General features: G+C 43.2%; 1 protein-coding gene across 1 annotated transcript; it reads right to left on the minus strand.

Annotated features, from left to right (window-relative positions):
* Positions 1 to 1315: 1315 nt before the first annotated feature.
* On the minus strand, positions 1316 to 11882 carry LOC139553997 (adenosine receptor A1-like). The gene is made up of 3 exons (XM_071366856.1): positions 10768 to 11882; positions 3937 to 4231; positions 1316 to 3144 (listed from the first exon to the last, which is right to left on the minus strand). Exons 1-3 carry the CDS (start codon positions 11106 to 11108, stop codon positions 2761 to 2763), a joined length of 1020 nt encoding a protein of 339 aa, XP_071222957.1. The 5' UTR covers positions 11109 to 11882; the 3' UTR covers positions 1316 to 2760.
* Positions 11883 to 13445: the final 1563 nt, after the last annotated feature.

A 13445-nucleotide genomic window follows, 5' to 3' on the forward strand; every position in this document is an offset into this window, starting at 1 on the left:
AATAAACCCAGCCTAAAACCCCAAACTGCAAGCAATGCAGATGTAGAAGCACGGTGGCTAGGAACAACTCCCTAGAAAGGCAGGCACCTAGGAAGAATTGCTGGAGAGCATACTTAAATTCACACAGGACAACGGATAAGACAAGATAAATACTCCAGATATAACAGACTGACCCTAGCCCCCCGACACATAAACTATTGCAGCATAATTACTGAAGGCTGAGACAGGAGGGGTCGGGAGACACTGTGGCCCCACCCGACTATACCACAGACAGGGCCAACCAGGCAGGATATAACCCCATCCACTTTGCCAAAGCACAGCCCCCACGCCACTAGAGGGATATCTTCAACCACCAACTTACTACCCTGAGACAAGGCCGAGTATAGCCCACGAAGATCTCCCCCACGGCACGAACCCGAGGGGGGCGCCAACCCGGACAGGAAGATCACACCAGAGACTCAACCACTCAAGGGAAGAGCCCCAGTAAGCCAGTGACTCAGCCCCTGTAATAGAGTTTGAGGCAGAGAATCCCTGTGGAGAGAGGAACCGGCCAGGCAGAGACGGCAAGGGTGATTTGTCGCTCCAGAGCCTTTCCGTTCACCTTCACACTCCTGGGCCAGACTACACTCAATCATAGGACCTACTGAAGAGATGAATCTTCAATAAAGACTTAAAGGTCGAGACCGAGTCTGCGTCTCTCACATGGATAGGCAGACCATTCCATAAAAATGTAGCTCTATAAGAGAAAGCCCTGCAAGGGGAACCTTGGCATCACCCAGACATGCCCTCGCTGTGAGCATTCCTGTAAAAAAAAGTTTTTCTATTTTTATTTAACCTTTATTTAACTAGGTACGTCAGTTAAGAACAAATTCTTATTTACAATGGTGGCCTACCCAGGCCAAACCCGGACAACGCTGGGCCAATTGTACGCCGCCCTATGGGACACCCAATCACGGCCGTATGTGATGCAGCCTGGATAAATGGAAAAGGGAGGACACTTGAATCAGGTTGGTGACATTTTACCTGGTCAAAACAGTTGAGTTTTGTCCCAATTCACCTTCATAACCTAGCCTGGTTGAACCAGCCTGATTGCTGCATTTACCATTCTATTTAACGCCACATATTATAATATCTGAAGCGAAATAGAAAAGTGAGTGCAGGCTAGGTTAGAGAGAGAAGAGTTTATTTCCAAAACACTATATATCTGTTTTCAGAAATGTTGGTAAATTATATTTTATTGTTTAAAGAACTTATGAAAGAGAGATCGTTTTTTTCACTAATCACGGCATGGGGTTGTTCAATGACAGACATGTAATTTGTTACAATTTTATCACTTGATGGTTTAATTTCAGAGACAAAAATATACACTTTTTTTGCAAAATGCTATATATCCGCCTCACTCTCAGAGAAATAAGTAGTACTGATAGGTTTTACACAGTCTAATGTAACTAATAACTACATTTTTAATAAAGAACTATACAAATTATACATCATTTTTATAATTCACACAGTAATATGAGATCTGTATGTAAAACATTTACATGAGATATTTTAATTATTATGAGCAGATGCTCCAGAGTGACTTACAGTTAGTGCATTCATATTAAGCTAATTAGATGAGACAACCACATGTCACAGTCAAATATACAGGATACAAACATTCCATTCCACCTAAACAATGGATATATAGTGTTTTGCAAAAAAAAAAGACAATTTAATTCACATCTAAAATCTATAAATTAAAAATCTGACGTTACACACACACACACACACACACATGAAGGTACCCATAAGCAACCATTTCAGATGAAAAAACACAAATGTGAAAAATTGGTGGATATCGCATTTTTGGAAATTAACTCTTAATTTCAAAACAACCCTCTCTTTGTCTTTCTGTCCAGAGCCATATATTTATATAAAGTAGGCCTATATGGCTCTGCTTCTGACCCTCAGTGCCCTGTGGTGCATAAGGCTATGGAATATGACATTTCAGTATCGGCGGAATGAGAGAGACATTTAGCTTTGCGATCATGTGAGGTTGTCCGTACAGAAAGGCCATGTGTTTTTAGTTCAGTTCAAAGTTCACAGATGGAGCAGCCCTGCCCTCCAACCATCTGACACCGATACTGTAGTCATAGGGTGCATCTTAAATGGCACCCTATATAGTGCACTACTTTTGACCAGAGACTATGTGGGTCATGTTTAAAAGTAGCGCAGTGTTCATTATGTGCTACTAACAAACGCTTAGTGATTGAGTTCAAAAAGTTGCTATTAGTACCTTCTGGAAGCCCTTTGGCCCATATGACATGATTGTTCCCTAAGCCAATAGGAGATGGTTAGTCATTGTTAGTAGTTCCGCCATTCCTTTTAATTCGGAATCCTAATCACCATGGTGACCTGACAACTCCATTGTTCTGTTCAGTTGCATTGTCTTAAGTCAGGTCAGATAATGTCATATAGGAGTGACGACATTCTGCTGCATTCTAGAATGAAGAGAGATCAGATAACCAATGATGTCAGAACCTAGTCACCGGTGTATAGTTAGTTCAGCCAATCCAGTCCACCTTGTGTGAGGTAACATTTCAACACTCAGTCTGTAACATTCCCCACCGTGTGGGGTCAAACTGAGGTTAGGTTCCCTCCCACCACCTCCACATCTTTCTCTAACCAGCAGGCAAATCAACATAGAAACCGTTCTCATGTACATCCGTCTGAACTAATAATCCAGTGTCTTCACATCCCGACATCTTCAACACCAGATCAGACGTCATCGTCGTCATCGTTCGCCCTCAGCCTCCTCTCCACTCCACTCTGGCCCCTCTGACTCCCTCTCTGGGGCAGCTTGCCCACCGGGTCCCTACACAGCACATACTGCTCCCAGATCTTACGGAACGCATTCCGGAATTTCTTGATGCGGAATGCGTAGACGATGGGGTTGACGGCAGAGTTGCCGTGCGTGAGCAGGATGGCGATGTAGATAAGGAATATGGGCTTTTTACAGTCCGGGCAGAACAGCGTGATACAGTTGAGGATGTGTAGAGGAAGCCAGCTGATGGCAAACAGGAAGAGGACCAGGGCCAGGGACTTGGCTAGTTTAAGTTCCTTCCCATAGTAACGGCTTGGGTCTGTGTGGCTCGCCGTCACCTGGGATAGGAGGGAGAAGAGGAAGACGATTTAGACTTCAGATTCAGAGGTTGGTCTTTGGGAAAACCTTAGAGCATTATACATTTCTGTAATGCTTTCTTACAAGTTAACCAATGTTCTTTCTGGTAAAAACTAAGTTATTATATTCCATTGTATTGTATTCTAAGTGTGTTTCATTTGCACAGCAGTGTGTCCTGGGTGGAGTGAGTTGCCACTTGATTTAAAAACCTGTCATTTCAGCCGACAATCAGCACCTCTGCTCAATAATGTCTGTCTAAGCTGTCAGCCCTGAGGGGGATAAATTGTTCCTGTTACCTTTCTGGTGCATGCCACAGGACTGCCGATTTATACATCAAATGTAAACTCCTCCGCTTCCCTCCACCTCCCTCTACCTGCCTCCGCCTTCCTCCCTCCATCAACTCCCTCTAACTCACTCCTCCAACTCCCTTCACCTCCCTCTACCTCCCTGCTATGCTTATCAAACACACTCAGTTCATTCTGTCCTATTCATCTGACTCTAGTCTAGACAAGTGACCTTCATGTAGCCTGGTCCCAGGTCTGTTTGTGCTGTCTTTTCAACTCCTATAGTTAATGCCATGTGACAATGACCCTTGGAGTTGGCAAGACCGAACAAACAGATCTGGGACCAGGCTATGGTCCTTGTAAAGCTGCCAGTGGATCATCTGATTCTATAGCCTGGTTAAACCAGACTGAACGTTGCCGTCACCATTGTTTTAACTTCCTGAGAGTCAGCTTTAACAAGGCTAGTTATTGTAGATTGTAGACAGTCACCTTCTTGTTGAGCTGCCGGTGTATCATGTAAAAGATCTCAGCATAGATGAGCAGCATGAGGACGAGGGGCGGCAGCACCCAGCCGAAGAAGTTGAAGTAAACCATGTAGTCCATGCTGATGACGTTCTCAAACTGACACGTCACTAAGAGGTCAGTGGTCACCAGGGATCCGTTGTCACGGAGACGCTGCAGGTTGTTCCAGCCCAGCATGGGCGTCAAGCCGACCACGATGGCAACCATCCAACACACCACCACCGCCGTGCCCGCGCGCCGCGGAGTCACCACACGCTTGTAGCTATGGAGACAGGAGACAAAAAAACGGGTGAGGTGTTAGTGTATCCTGAGCTGTACCTCTTTTAGTTCCCTTTTACATGATATTTTAGTTCCCATTACATCATTTTTTGTTTCCATTTACATTATATTTTAGTTCCCATTTACATGCTTTCAAGAGCTTTGTTGTTTGACTTCGAGAACACGTTTGTGTAATGCACTACAAACTGTTTTCAGAGCATGCCAACGTCTGCAACTTGTCAAAACATTGTGTTTTTTCATTTAATGAACCCACACTTTAACAGATATGACCAGTGGCATGTATTCATGGATGACAAGGGAAGACAGGCTTCCCTAAAAAATTTACCAATAAAAATATATAAAATAATGTATGCTTCGTCTCTCTGTGTTTCATAATTTTCCTTCAATTCGCAAGAGGCTGAATGTATCTAACAGGAGAAAGCATCCGAGCGAGCGAAACCGTGTCCCTCTGTCTCTCTACGTGTAGACCATCTATCTGATGCTGTCTGGTCCAAACGAGTAAGACATTGTTGCCGCCCATACCATTGAATGCAAGGCAAGCCAAGTACCATTTGGCCTCCAAAATATACAAATTTGCCAATCAGCATTGAGCTAAACTGAGTGTGCTCATCTGTGAATGGTCCAGGCGCAGCAAAAAAAGTGTAAAGGGAAGCCAGCTTGGATTTTGGCGTCACTCCTATCAACTCGCATTAAGATCATACGTTATTGACAGAAACAACTTAAATTGTTGCATCTCCTTGCGTTGTCCTCCGGTGGCTAGCTAGCTACAATGGACAATTTCCTAAATTAGCCATGGATGGAGATAGGGACTTGGACTTGTGCTTTTTGATCCGCGCACCGCTGCTGGATATGAGAGTATATCCAACAAGCTCCAAGTCTTGGCTGACTGACTAATGTTCCGAGAAAAGAATCACTGCGATTGGCTTGTGTCCACCGTGTTCTGCAATCCATGGTACAGTACGCCGGGTACCGCACTAGACTGTCTACAACTCTGTCAAACTTCTGAATTACATCCAAGTTTATAATACAAATCTGGGATTCTTTCCTTCTTTTGAAGGTCATCGCTGAGTCACTATACAAGAGGAATGAACTGATGTGCTCTGCTCACACACCAGAGCAGAGGAAGCATTGCTGTTAGACATATATATCTTTGGTTAGTGTGAGTTTGCTGAAGGAGTTGCTTCTCTGAGGTGTGACAGTACAACACACACCCTTAGACAACAAGTAAATAATCTCAAGAGAAACCTACATATACCCACACATCTTTAACACACACTCACGGAAACACACACTCCTTTGCTGTCTCTTTGCCAACCCTACTCACTCTACACATTCTCTCCCCTTCCGGTCTCTTTCTCTCTCTCTGTCTGTCTCTGTCTCTTGCTCTCTCACACATTCTCTCTCTCTCTCACACATTCTCTCTCTCTCTCTGTCTGACTGTCTCTCTCTCTTTCTCTCTCTCTCTCTCTCTCTCTCTCTCTCTCTCTCTCTCTCTCTCTCACACACACACTCTCCTCTCTCTTTCTCTCTCACACATTCTCTCTCTCCTCTCTCTCTCTCTCTCACATTCTCTCTCCCGCTCTCTCTCGCTCTCTCTCTCACACACACACACACACACACTCTCTCTTCTCTCTCTCTCTCACATTCTCCCTCTCTCTCACACATTCTCCCTCTCTCTCACACATACTCTCTCTCTCTCTCTCTCTCACGTACTCTCCCTCCCTCTCTCTTTTTCACTCACTTACTCACTCACTTACTCACTCACTCACTCACTCACTCACTCACTCACTCACTCACTCACTCACTCACTCACTCACTCACTCACTCACTCACTCACTCACTCACTCACTCACTCACTCACACACACACACACACACACACACACACACACACACACACACACACACACACACACACACACACACACACACACACACACACACAGTGGGTGGTGTGATGCATACACTTCTGAGGATAAATGGTCTCTCACAGGAAGCTGGAAGGAGAACCCACTGAGTAATCTGCCACAGAGCTGCCAGGATATAAAACACTCGCTGCCACTCAATGTCACACACACAGGCGCAAACATAGACACATACGCAAGCGAACACACATACAGTATGTGCGTATTCACACACACGCACGCACACACCAGTCTCATAATGTCACTGAGGACACACACACACACATTCACAGACCATCAATCTCCTAAGAAGCAGTCGGTCATTGAGTGCTTAGACTATCTTCCTTAAGTGCGTATAAATGATCCAGTAGACGTTGCTTCTGGAATAGCTCTTCAATAATTCCTTTCATTGATCTGTACGTTTAATGTTTCCCTGTGCATTCACATGCAGGGAAATGTTTCTGGCAACCTTTGTTGACTAAATGGACCCTTTCACTATCAACTCCTCTAATAAATGAGGGTTGGCCCAAATGGCACCCTATTCCCCATTATAGTTGACTACTTTTGACCAGGACCCATAAGGAATAGGATGCCATTTGGAATGCTTCCTATGTTAAATTCAGAGTCCCGGGCAGGGTGGCAGCCTGAGACATTACATATTCAGATCAGCCAACCAATCACAATAATCACATTGATCAATTATGCGTTCAATTATGCAAATTAACTGTAGCTTCCTTTTACAGCCAAGCTTTGCAAATCATGTTTTTTGTTGTTGTTGTAAGGATCTCAAATGCAGCCTAGTTATTGGTGCTGTTATAAAAGATCATCTATACTGTCTATATACCAATATACTGATGTACTTGTCTGATCTATAATGCATCCCACTCAGCACAAACGTCTGTTCAACGTCTAGTTTTGATTTACATTTGGTTGAGTTGTCAACTAACGTGAATTCAACGTGAAATCAACAACAAATGTCACCATGTCATTGGATTTAGGTTAAAAGTTTATATGAAATGCCCTTACGTTGAGTACTTTTTTCAAATCCAATCATTTCCCCACATTGATTCAACATTCACATAGATTTTTTGGGGTCGAAATGACGTGCAAACAACGTTGATTGAACCATTTTTTGCCCAGTGGGGATGAATGGGTAACTTATACCAATGTTTCTGGCACAAGACAGTTCGTCAAGTATTCTGGAGTGAACAAGAATGCCAGTGTGTGTGTAGTATGTTTTTTCTATATTATATCTCTATCATATATCTATCCTATATCTATCATATCTATCATATCTATCATATCTCTATCATATATCGATCATATCGCTATCATATATCTATCATATCGCTATCATATCTTTATCATATCTCTATCATATCTTTATAATATATCTATCATATCTTTATCATATCTCTATCATATCTCTATCATATCTCTAAACCTCTCATATATCTCCAAACACATTGATTAACCTACCCCACAAGATGTGTAAATCTATATTTTCTGTTAATTTTCTTTACTACTGGTTATTTGGTCAGCAACCCTGCTACTGTTTGAGATGAATGCTCAGTGCTCTGTAAAAATGTAGCTTGTCAAAACAATCTTATGTTGATTGCAACGTGTGATTTATCGCTCGTTCAAGTGAGCAAGGCATTCCATTTAATCTCCCCCCGAACCTGGAAAACCAACTAAGAAAATAACTTTTCCCCAATTTCTCCTCTGTTGAATCTTCCTCAATATTAAATCAAACCTCCTTAAACCTTATCAAACTAAGCCACTGAGTTGAGCTGAGATGATTTGGCTATTGAGTTCTGAACATTCCGACTTGCTAACACCTACATGTAGCCTAAGAGATAATTGAAAATGGATCGTGTCGTGATAATTTAATGAATTTCTTATTTTGTCTGACTGTTACTTCTACACATGTAGGCTATTGAACATGTGTGAGCAACCTGGACTCGGGTAGAAGTAACAATAGTACATGTGCATCCAGGACACTCCAATCAGTATGATATGTTTGGTACAGTGCATTAGGATTGTATTCAGACCCCTTGACTTTTTCCACATTTTGTTACGTTGCAGCCTTATTCTAACATTGTTTCAATTGTTTTTTCCCCCTCATCAATCTACACACAATACCCCATAATGACATCACAATACCCCATAATGACATCCCAATACCCCATAATGACACCCCAATACCCCATAATGACATGGCATGCAAATTTATTAAAGACAAAAAACTGAAATAATACATTTACATAAGTATTCAGACCCTTTACTCAGTACTTTGTTGAAGCACCTTTGGCAGCGATTACAGCCTCGAGTATTCTTGGGTATGACGCTACAAGCTTGGCACACCTGTATTTGGGGAGTTTCTCCCATTCTTCTCTGTAGATCCGCTCAAGCTCTGTCAGGTTGGATGGGGAGCGTCGCTGCACAGCTATTTTCAGGTCTCTCCAGTGATGTTAAATCGGGTTCAATGCCAGGCTCTGGCTGGGCCACTCAAGGACATTCAGAGACTTGTCCCGAAGCCACACCTGCACTGTCTTGGCTGTGTGCTTAGGGTTGTTGTCCTGTTGGAAGGTGAACCTTCTCCCCAGTCTGAGCACTCTGGAGCAGGTTCTCATCAAGGATCTCTCTGTACTTTGCTCTGTTCATCTTTCCCTCAATGCTGACTAGTCTCCCAGTCCCTGCCACTGAAAAACATCTTCACAGCATGATGCTGCCACCACCATGCTTCACCAAAGGGATGGTGCCACGTTTTCTCCCGATGTGGCATTCAGGCCAAAGAGTTCAATCTTGATTTCATCAGACTAGATAATCTTGTTTCTCGTGGTCTGAGAGTCTTTAGGTGCTTTTTGGAAAACTCGAAGCAGGCTGTCATGTGCCACTCTACCATAAAGGCCTAATTGGTGGAGTGCTGCAGAGATGGTTGTCCTTCTGGAAGGTTCTTCCATCTCCACACACAAACTCTGGAGCTCTGTCAGAGTGACCATCGGGTTCCTGACCAAGGCCCTTCTCCCCTGATTGGTCAGTTTGGCTGGGTGGCGAGCTCTAGAAAGAGACTTGGAGGTTCCTAACTTCTTCCATTTTAGAATGATGTAGGCCACTGTGTTCTTGGGGACCTTAAATGCTGCAGACATTTTTTGGTACCCTACCCCAGATCTGTGCCTCGACACAATCCTGTCTCGGAGCTCTTCTTGACAATTCCTTCGACCTCATGGCTTGGATTTTTGCTCTGACATGCACTGTCAACTGTGGGACCTTATATAGACAGGTGTGTGCCTTTCCAAATCATGTCTAATCAATTGAATTTACCACAGGTGGACTCCAATCAAGTTGTATACAAACATCTCAAGGATGATCACTGAAAACAGGATGCACCTGAGCACAATTTCGAGTCTGATAGCAAAGGGTCTAAATACTGTTTTCGCTTTGTCATTATGGGGTATTGTGATGTTATTATGGGTTATTGTGATGTCATTATGGTGTATTGTGATGTCATTATGGGGTATTGTGTGTAGATTGATGAGAAAAACATTTATGTAATCCATTTAAGAATAAGGCTGTAACGTAACAAAATGTGGAAAAAGGGAAGGGGTCTGAAAACTTTCCGAATGAACTGTATGTATTTATTTGTAGATTATCCATTTCTTATGATGTGTTACGAATTAATATTATATGTTACAAATTTTAAAAACTATGATATGTTACAAATTCCAATTTATTGTGGCTAACGTTAGCTATGTGGCTAACGCTAGGCTAGGGGTTAAGGTTAGGGTTAAGGTTAGGATAAAGTGTTAAGGTTAGGATTAGGAGTTAGGATAAAGTGTTAAGGTTAGGGGAACGGTTAGCTAACATGCAAAATAGCTAAAAAGTAGTAAGTAGTTGCAAAGTTGCTAATTAGCAAAAATGCTAAAGTTTCCCGTGATGAGATTTGAACACGTAACCTTTAGGTTGCTAGACGTTCACGTTATATGCTTCCCCATTCACCACAACCAACCACCCATAAGTAACCTTTTGTATTATGTAACCATACCAAACTTAACATACAGTATAATACTAATTTGAGTGTCCTGTATTTACGTTTACTATGTTGCGCCTAGTCTATGAGACCAGGCCGGTGTGTGCGAGGGGCCTTGCTGGTCAACACATGGTAAGGTTTTAACTCTCATTAGGAGAGCATACCTCAAAACTGGTGTGGAATTCAACAGCTATGAAATGCCCTCAAAGGCAAATAGAGCAGGTATGCTACACACATCTCACCTTGACTATGATGAACATGAACTTGACCTCAACTGAGACTGGCTATGTATTGAGCATAACAATGTCTGTATGGTCTGTCTGTGGGTGAAGTATCTCCGTGTTAGTATCTCTTTGTGAGAGCTGACTGTGCCTGTCTGGCAAAACTGTCAATAGGCGGTATTGTTTCAGCTATAAAAAAATAGGCTGAATAACCTTTTCAGGAAATCAGGCAACAAAATAGCAAAATAACAAAATATCTCAGATGCCATTGCCAACAAACAAACGAGACAGATGTTAAACCCAGTGACCTTGGAAAAGAAAGGCACAATATAAAGGCTATCCCTTTTCTTTCTCTCATTTTTTACCTCATGGGTATTTTGACTCTCAGGTAACGGTCGATAGCGATGGCCAGCAGGGCGAGGATGGAACTCTGCGTGAGCACCAGCACGGTGCATGCGACCAGCAGGCAGCTGTAGAAGTGCGTTTTGAGCCCGATGCTGATGGTTATGGCCAACGGGATGACCAAAGCCCCCACCGCAATATCCGCCAAAGCCAGAGACACTATGAAACAGAAGGTGGTGTCCCGCAGAGAACGGTTGATCCGTACCGCCCAGACCACCATCACGTTCCCGATCACAGAGGACACGGCGATAATCACCTCCATCCCGATGTAGAGGGCTTGGGCAGGCGGCAGACCAGACGGCATCCTGTCGGTAGCCTGGCGGCCCGGTTGTCTGGTTCTGTTAGTACTTTAGAAAGACAGGATGGAGAAGTTCTAGTATTCCTTTATGGAATTCGGGGAGCTGCTGGAACTCTTGTTTACGCATGGCGTTCTGTCTTATTCGATCCGTCCTAGGAGGATATTGCCCTAGATATCATTGCACTAAGGTTGTGCAGTCCTTTTGGAGACTGCGTTACTGAGCATAATATGGACTTTGTTTTGGACACATCATGCGTCCTGTGGTGCCAGTGAAAGTCGGTTACCTTGGTGAACCACTCCCTAAATATTAGGAGGAACAATCTTTCCAGTGAAAGTGTAATTGAGTCAAACCGGCGCCGGAGGTCCTTGTCCACAGTTTCCCAATTCAGCTCGCATCACCACTAGTCGTCATCATTAGTCAGAATAGAAAGTTGAAAAATAAAATATCTGAGACTGGTGTCATCAACGGTTAAAGCTGTCAGGGAATGAAAATAATAACGGTAACGCATTGCCCCAACTATTAATCAGCTTAAATATTACCCATTCTCCTCTCATTAAATTGTGATTTTCAGCTTCTTTTCACATGCAAGCTTTCGCGTAAAATCCAGTCTTCTTTGCCAAAACGTTCGTTTGGCAGAATGGTTTACAAAATAGGAAAAGCATAAAATGAACCGAACTGTCCCGAAGTCATTGACGGTGCGCTCAGCTCCAATACAATAGGCTATCTGGTTATTAGCAGCGAGTGAATTCTCTGCTCCGCTCTCTCTGCATACTACTTTCTGTGAAGTCACATGCGCCGGTGGACCTCTGTGCTCACCAATCCGAATGGACAAAAGAGGGGGGTGGGTGTTGGTGCCGTCCATCTAGAGAGATGGAGAAAATCTTAAATTCAATCATGGCCTAGCATATGGTTTATTTACTGGATGCTCTTGCAATTCATATTGTCAAGGTCATGGTAGTGTATAAGACCATTTGGTGTGATTGAGAAATGCTCCTTATTTTTATGCTGGAAGGCTACAAGGGGCGAAATATAATGACACACTATGTTAATAAATAATACATAATAAGGGACATTGTCATTAGTTCCCCATACTCTTCGATGTTGCGTATTGTTACAGTATGTCTCATGGGTTTCATAACCACATCTGTCTTTATAGAGGGTTGTATAGCAACAAAACCGACGCATGCGCAACTATGGGGCAAGACAGACGGGTTGGCTTAGATTGTTGACAGTTTGTCATCTATATTTCATCTCCAAAATTGATTGAAAACATAAATACATTTACACAATTAGCACTTGTTGGCTATCAAATACATTGTTACAGTTGTTGGTTATAGCATTTTTTTACATATTAGCATTCATTAGAAATCAACCAAAACACCTCAAAACAAGATATAGTATCAAGAACAAGATTTAACTAGATGAAACCAGTCACTTGCCATTCCTTACATGGCAGTTTCTTGTCATTGTTGGTAGCTACCTGGCCATCCAGAATCATAACAACTCATGGACTTCTGCCCCATTGAAGTGTTATTGTTTTCGTGACGTTAACCCATCTACACTACATGAATAAAAGTATGTGGACACCTGCTTGTCGAACATCTCATTCCAAAATAATGGGCATTAATATGGAGTTCGTCCCACCCTTTGCTGCTATAACAGCTTCTGCTCTTCTAGGAAGGCTTTCTACTAGATGTTGGAATATTGCAGCGGGGACTTTACATTTACATTTACATTTACATTTAGCAGACGCTCTTATCCAGAGCGACTTACAAATTGGAAAGTTCATACATATTCATCCTGGTCCCCCCGTGGGGAATGAACCCACAACCCTGGCGTTGCAAGCGCCATGCTCTACCAACTGAGCCACACGGGACCACACGGGACTTGCTTCCATTCAGCCACAAGAGCATTAGTGAGGTCGGGCACTGATGTTTGGCGACTAGGCCTGCAGTCGGCGTTCCAATTCATCCCAAAGGTGTTCGATGGAGTTGAGGTCAGGGCTCTGTGCAGGCCTGTCAAGTTCTTCCACACCGATCTCGACAAACCATTTCTGTACGGACCTTGCTTTGTGCATGGGGGCATTGTCATGCTGAAACAGGAAAGGGCCTTCCCCAAACTGTTGTCACAAAGTTGGAAGCACAGAATCATCTAGAATGACATGCAGTAGCATTTAAAATTTCCCTTCACCAAACCATGAAACCATCCCCAGACCATTATTCCTCCACCGAACTTCACAGTTGGCACTATGCATTGGGCCAGGTAGCATTCTCCTCGCATCCTCCAAACCCAGATTTGTCCATCGGACTGCCAGATGGTGAAGCGTGATTCATCACTCCAGT

Source organism: Salvelinus alpinus, chromosome 2, assembly GCF_045679555.1.
Source record: "Salvelinus alpinus chromosome 2, SLU_Salpinus.1, whole genome shotgun sequence".
In the NCBI taxonomy this organism is placed as follows: Eukaryota; Metazoa; Chordata; class Actinopteri; order Salmoniformes; family Salmonidae; genus Salvelinus; species Salvelinus alpinus.

Coding starts and splice junctions, on each gene's coding strand:
- LOC139553997 (XM_071366856.1), bottom strand. CDS start 11,108: ATGCCGTCTGGTCTGCCGCCTGCCCAAGCCCTCTACATCGGGATGGAG. Junction 4,232..10,767: donor AGAGTCAAAATACCCATGAG/GTAAAAAATGAG, acceptor CTGTCTCCATAG/CTACAAGCGTGTGGTGACTC. Junction 3,145..3,936: donor ACCGGCAGCTCAACAAGAAG/GTGACTGTCTAC, acceptor CTCCTATCCCAG/GTGACGGCGAGCCACACAGA.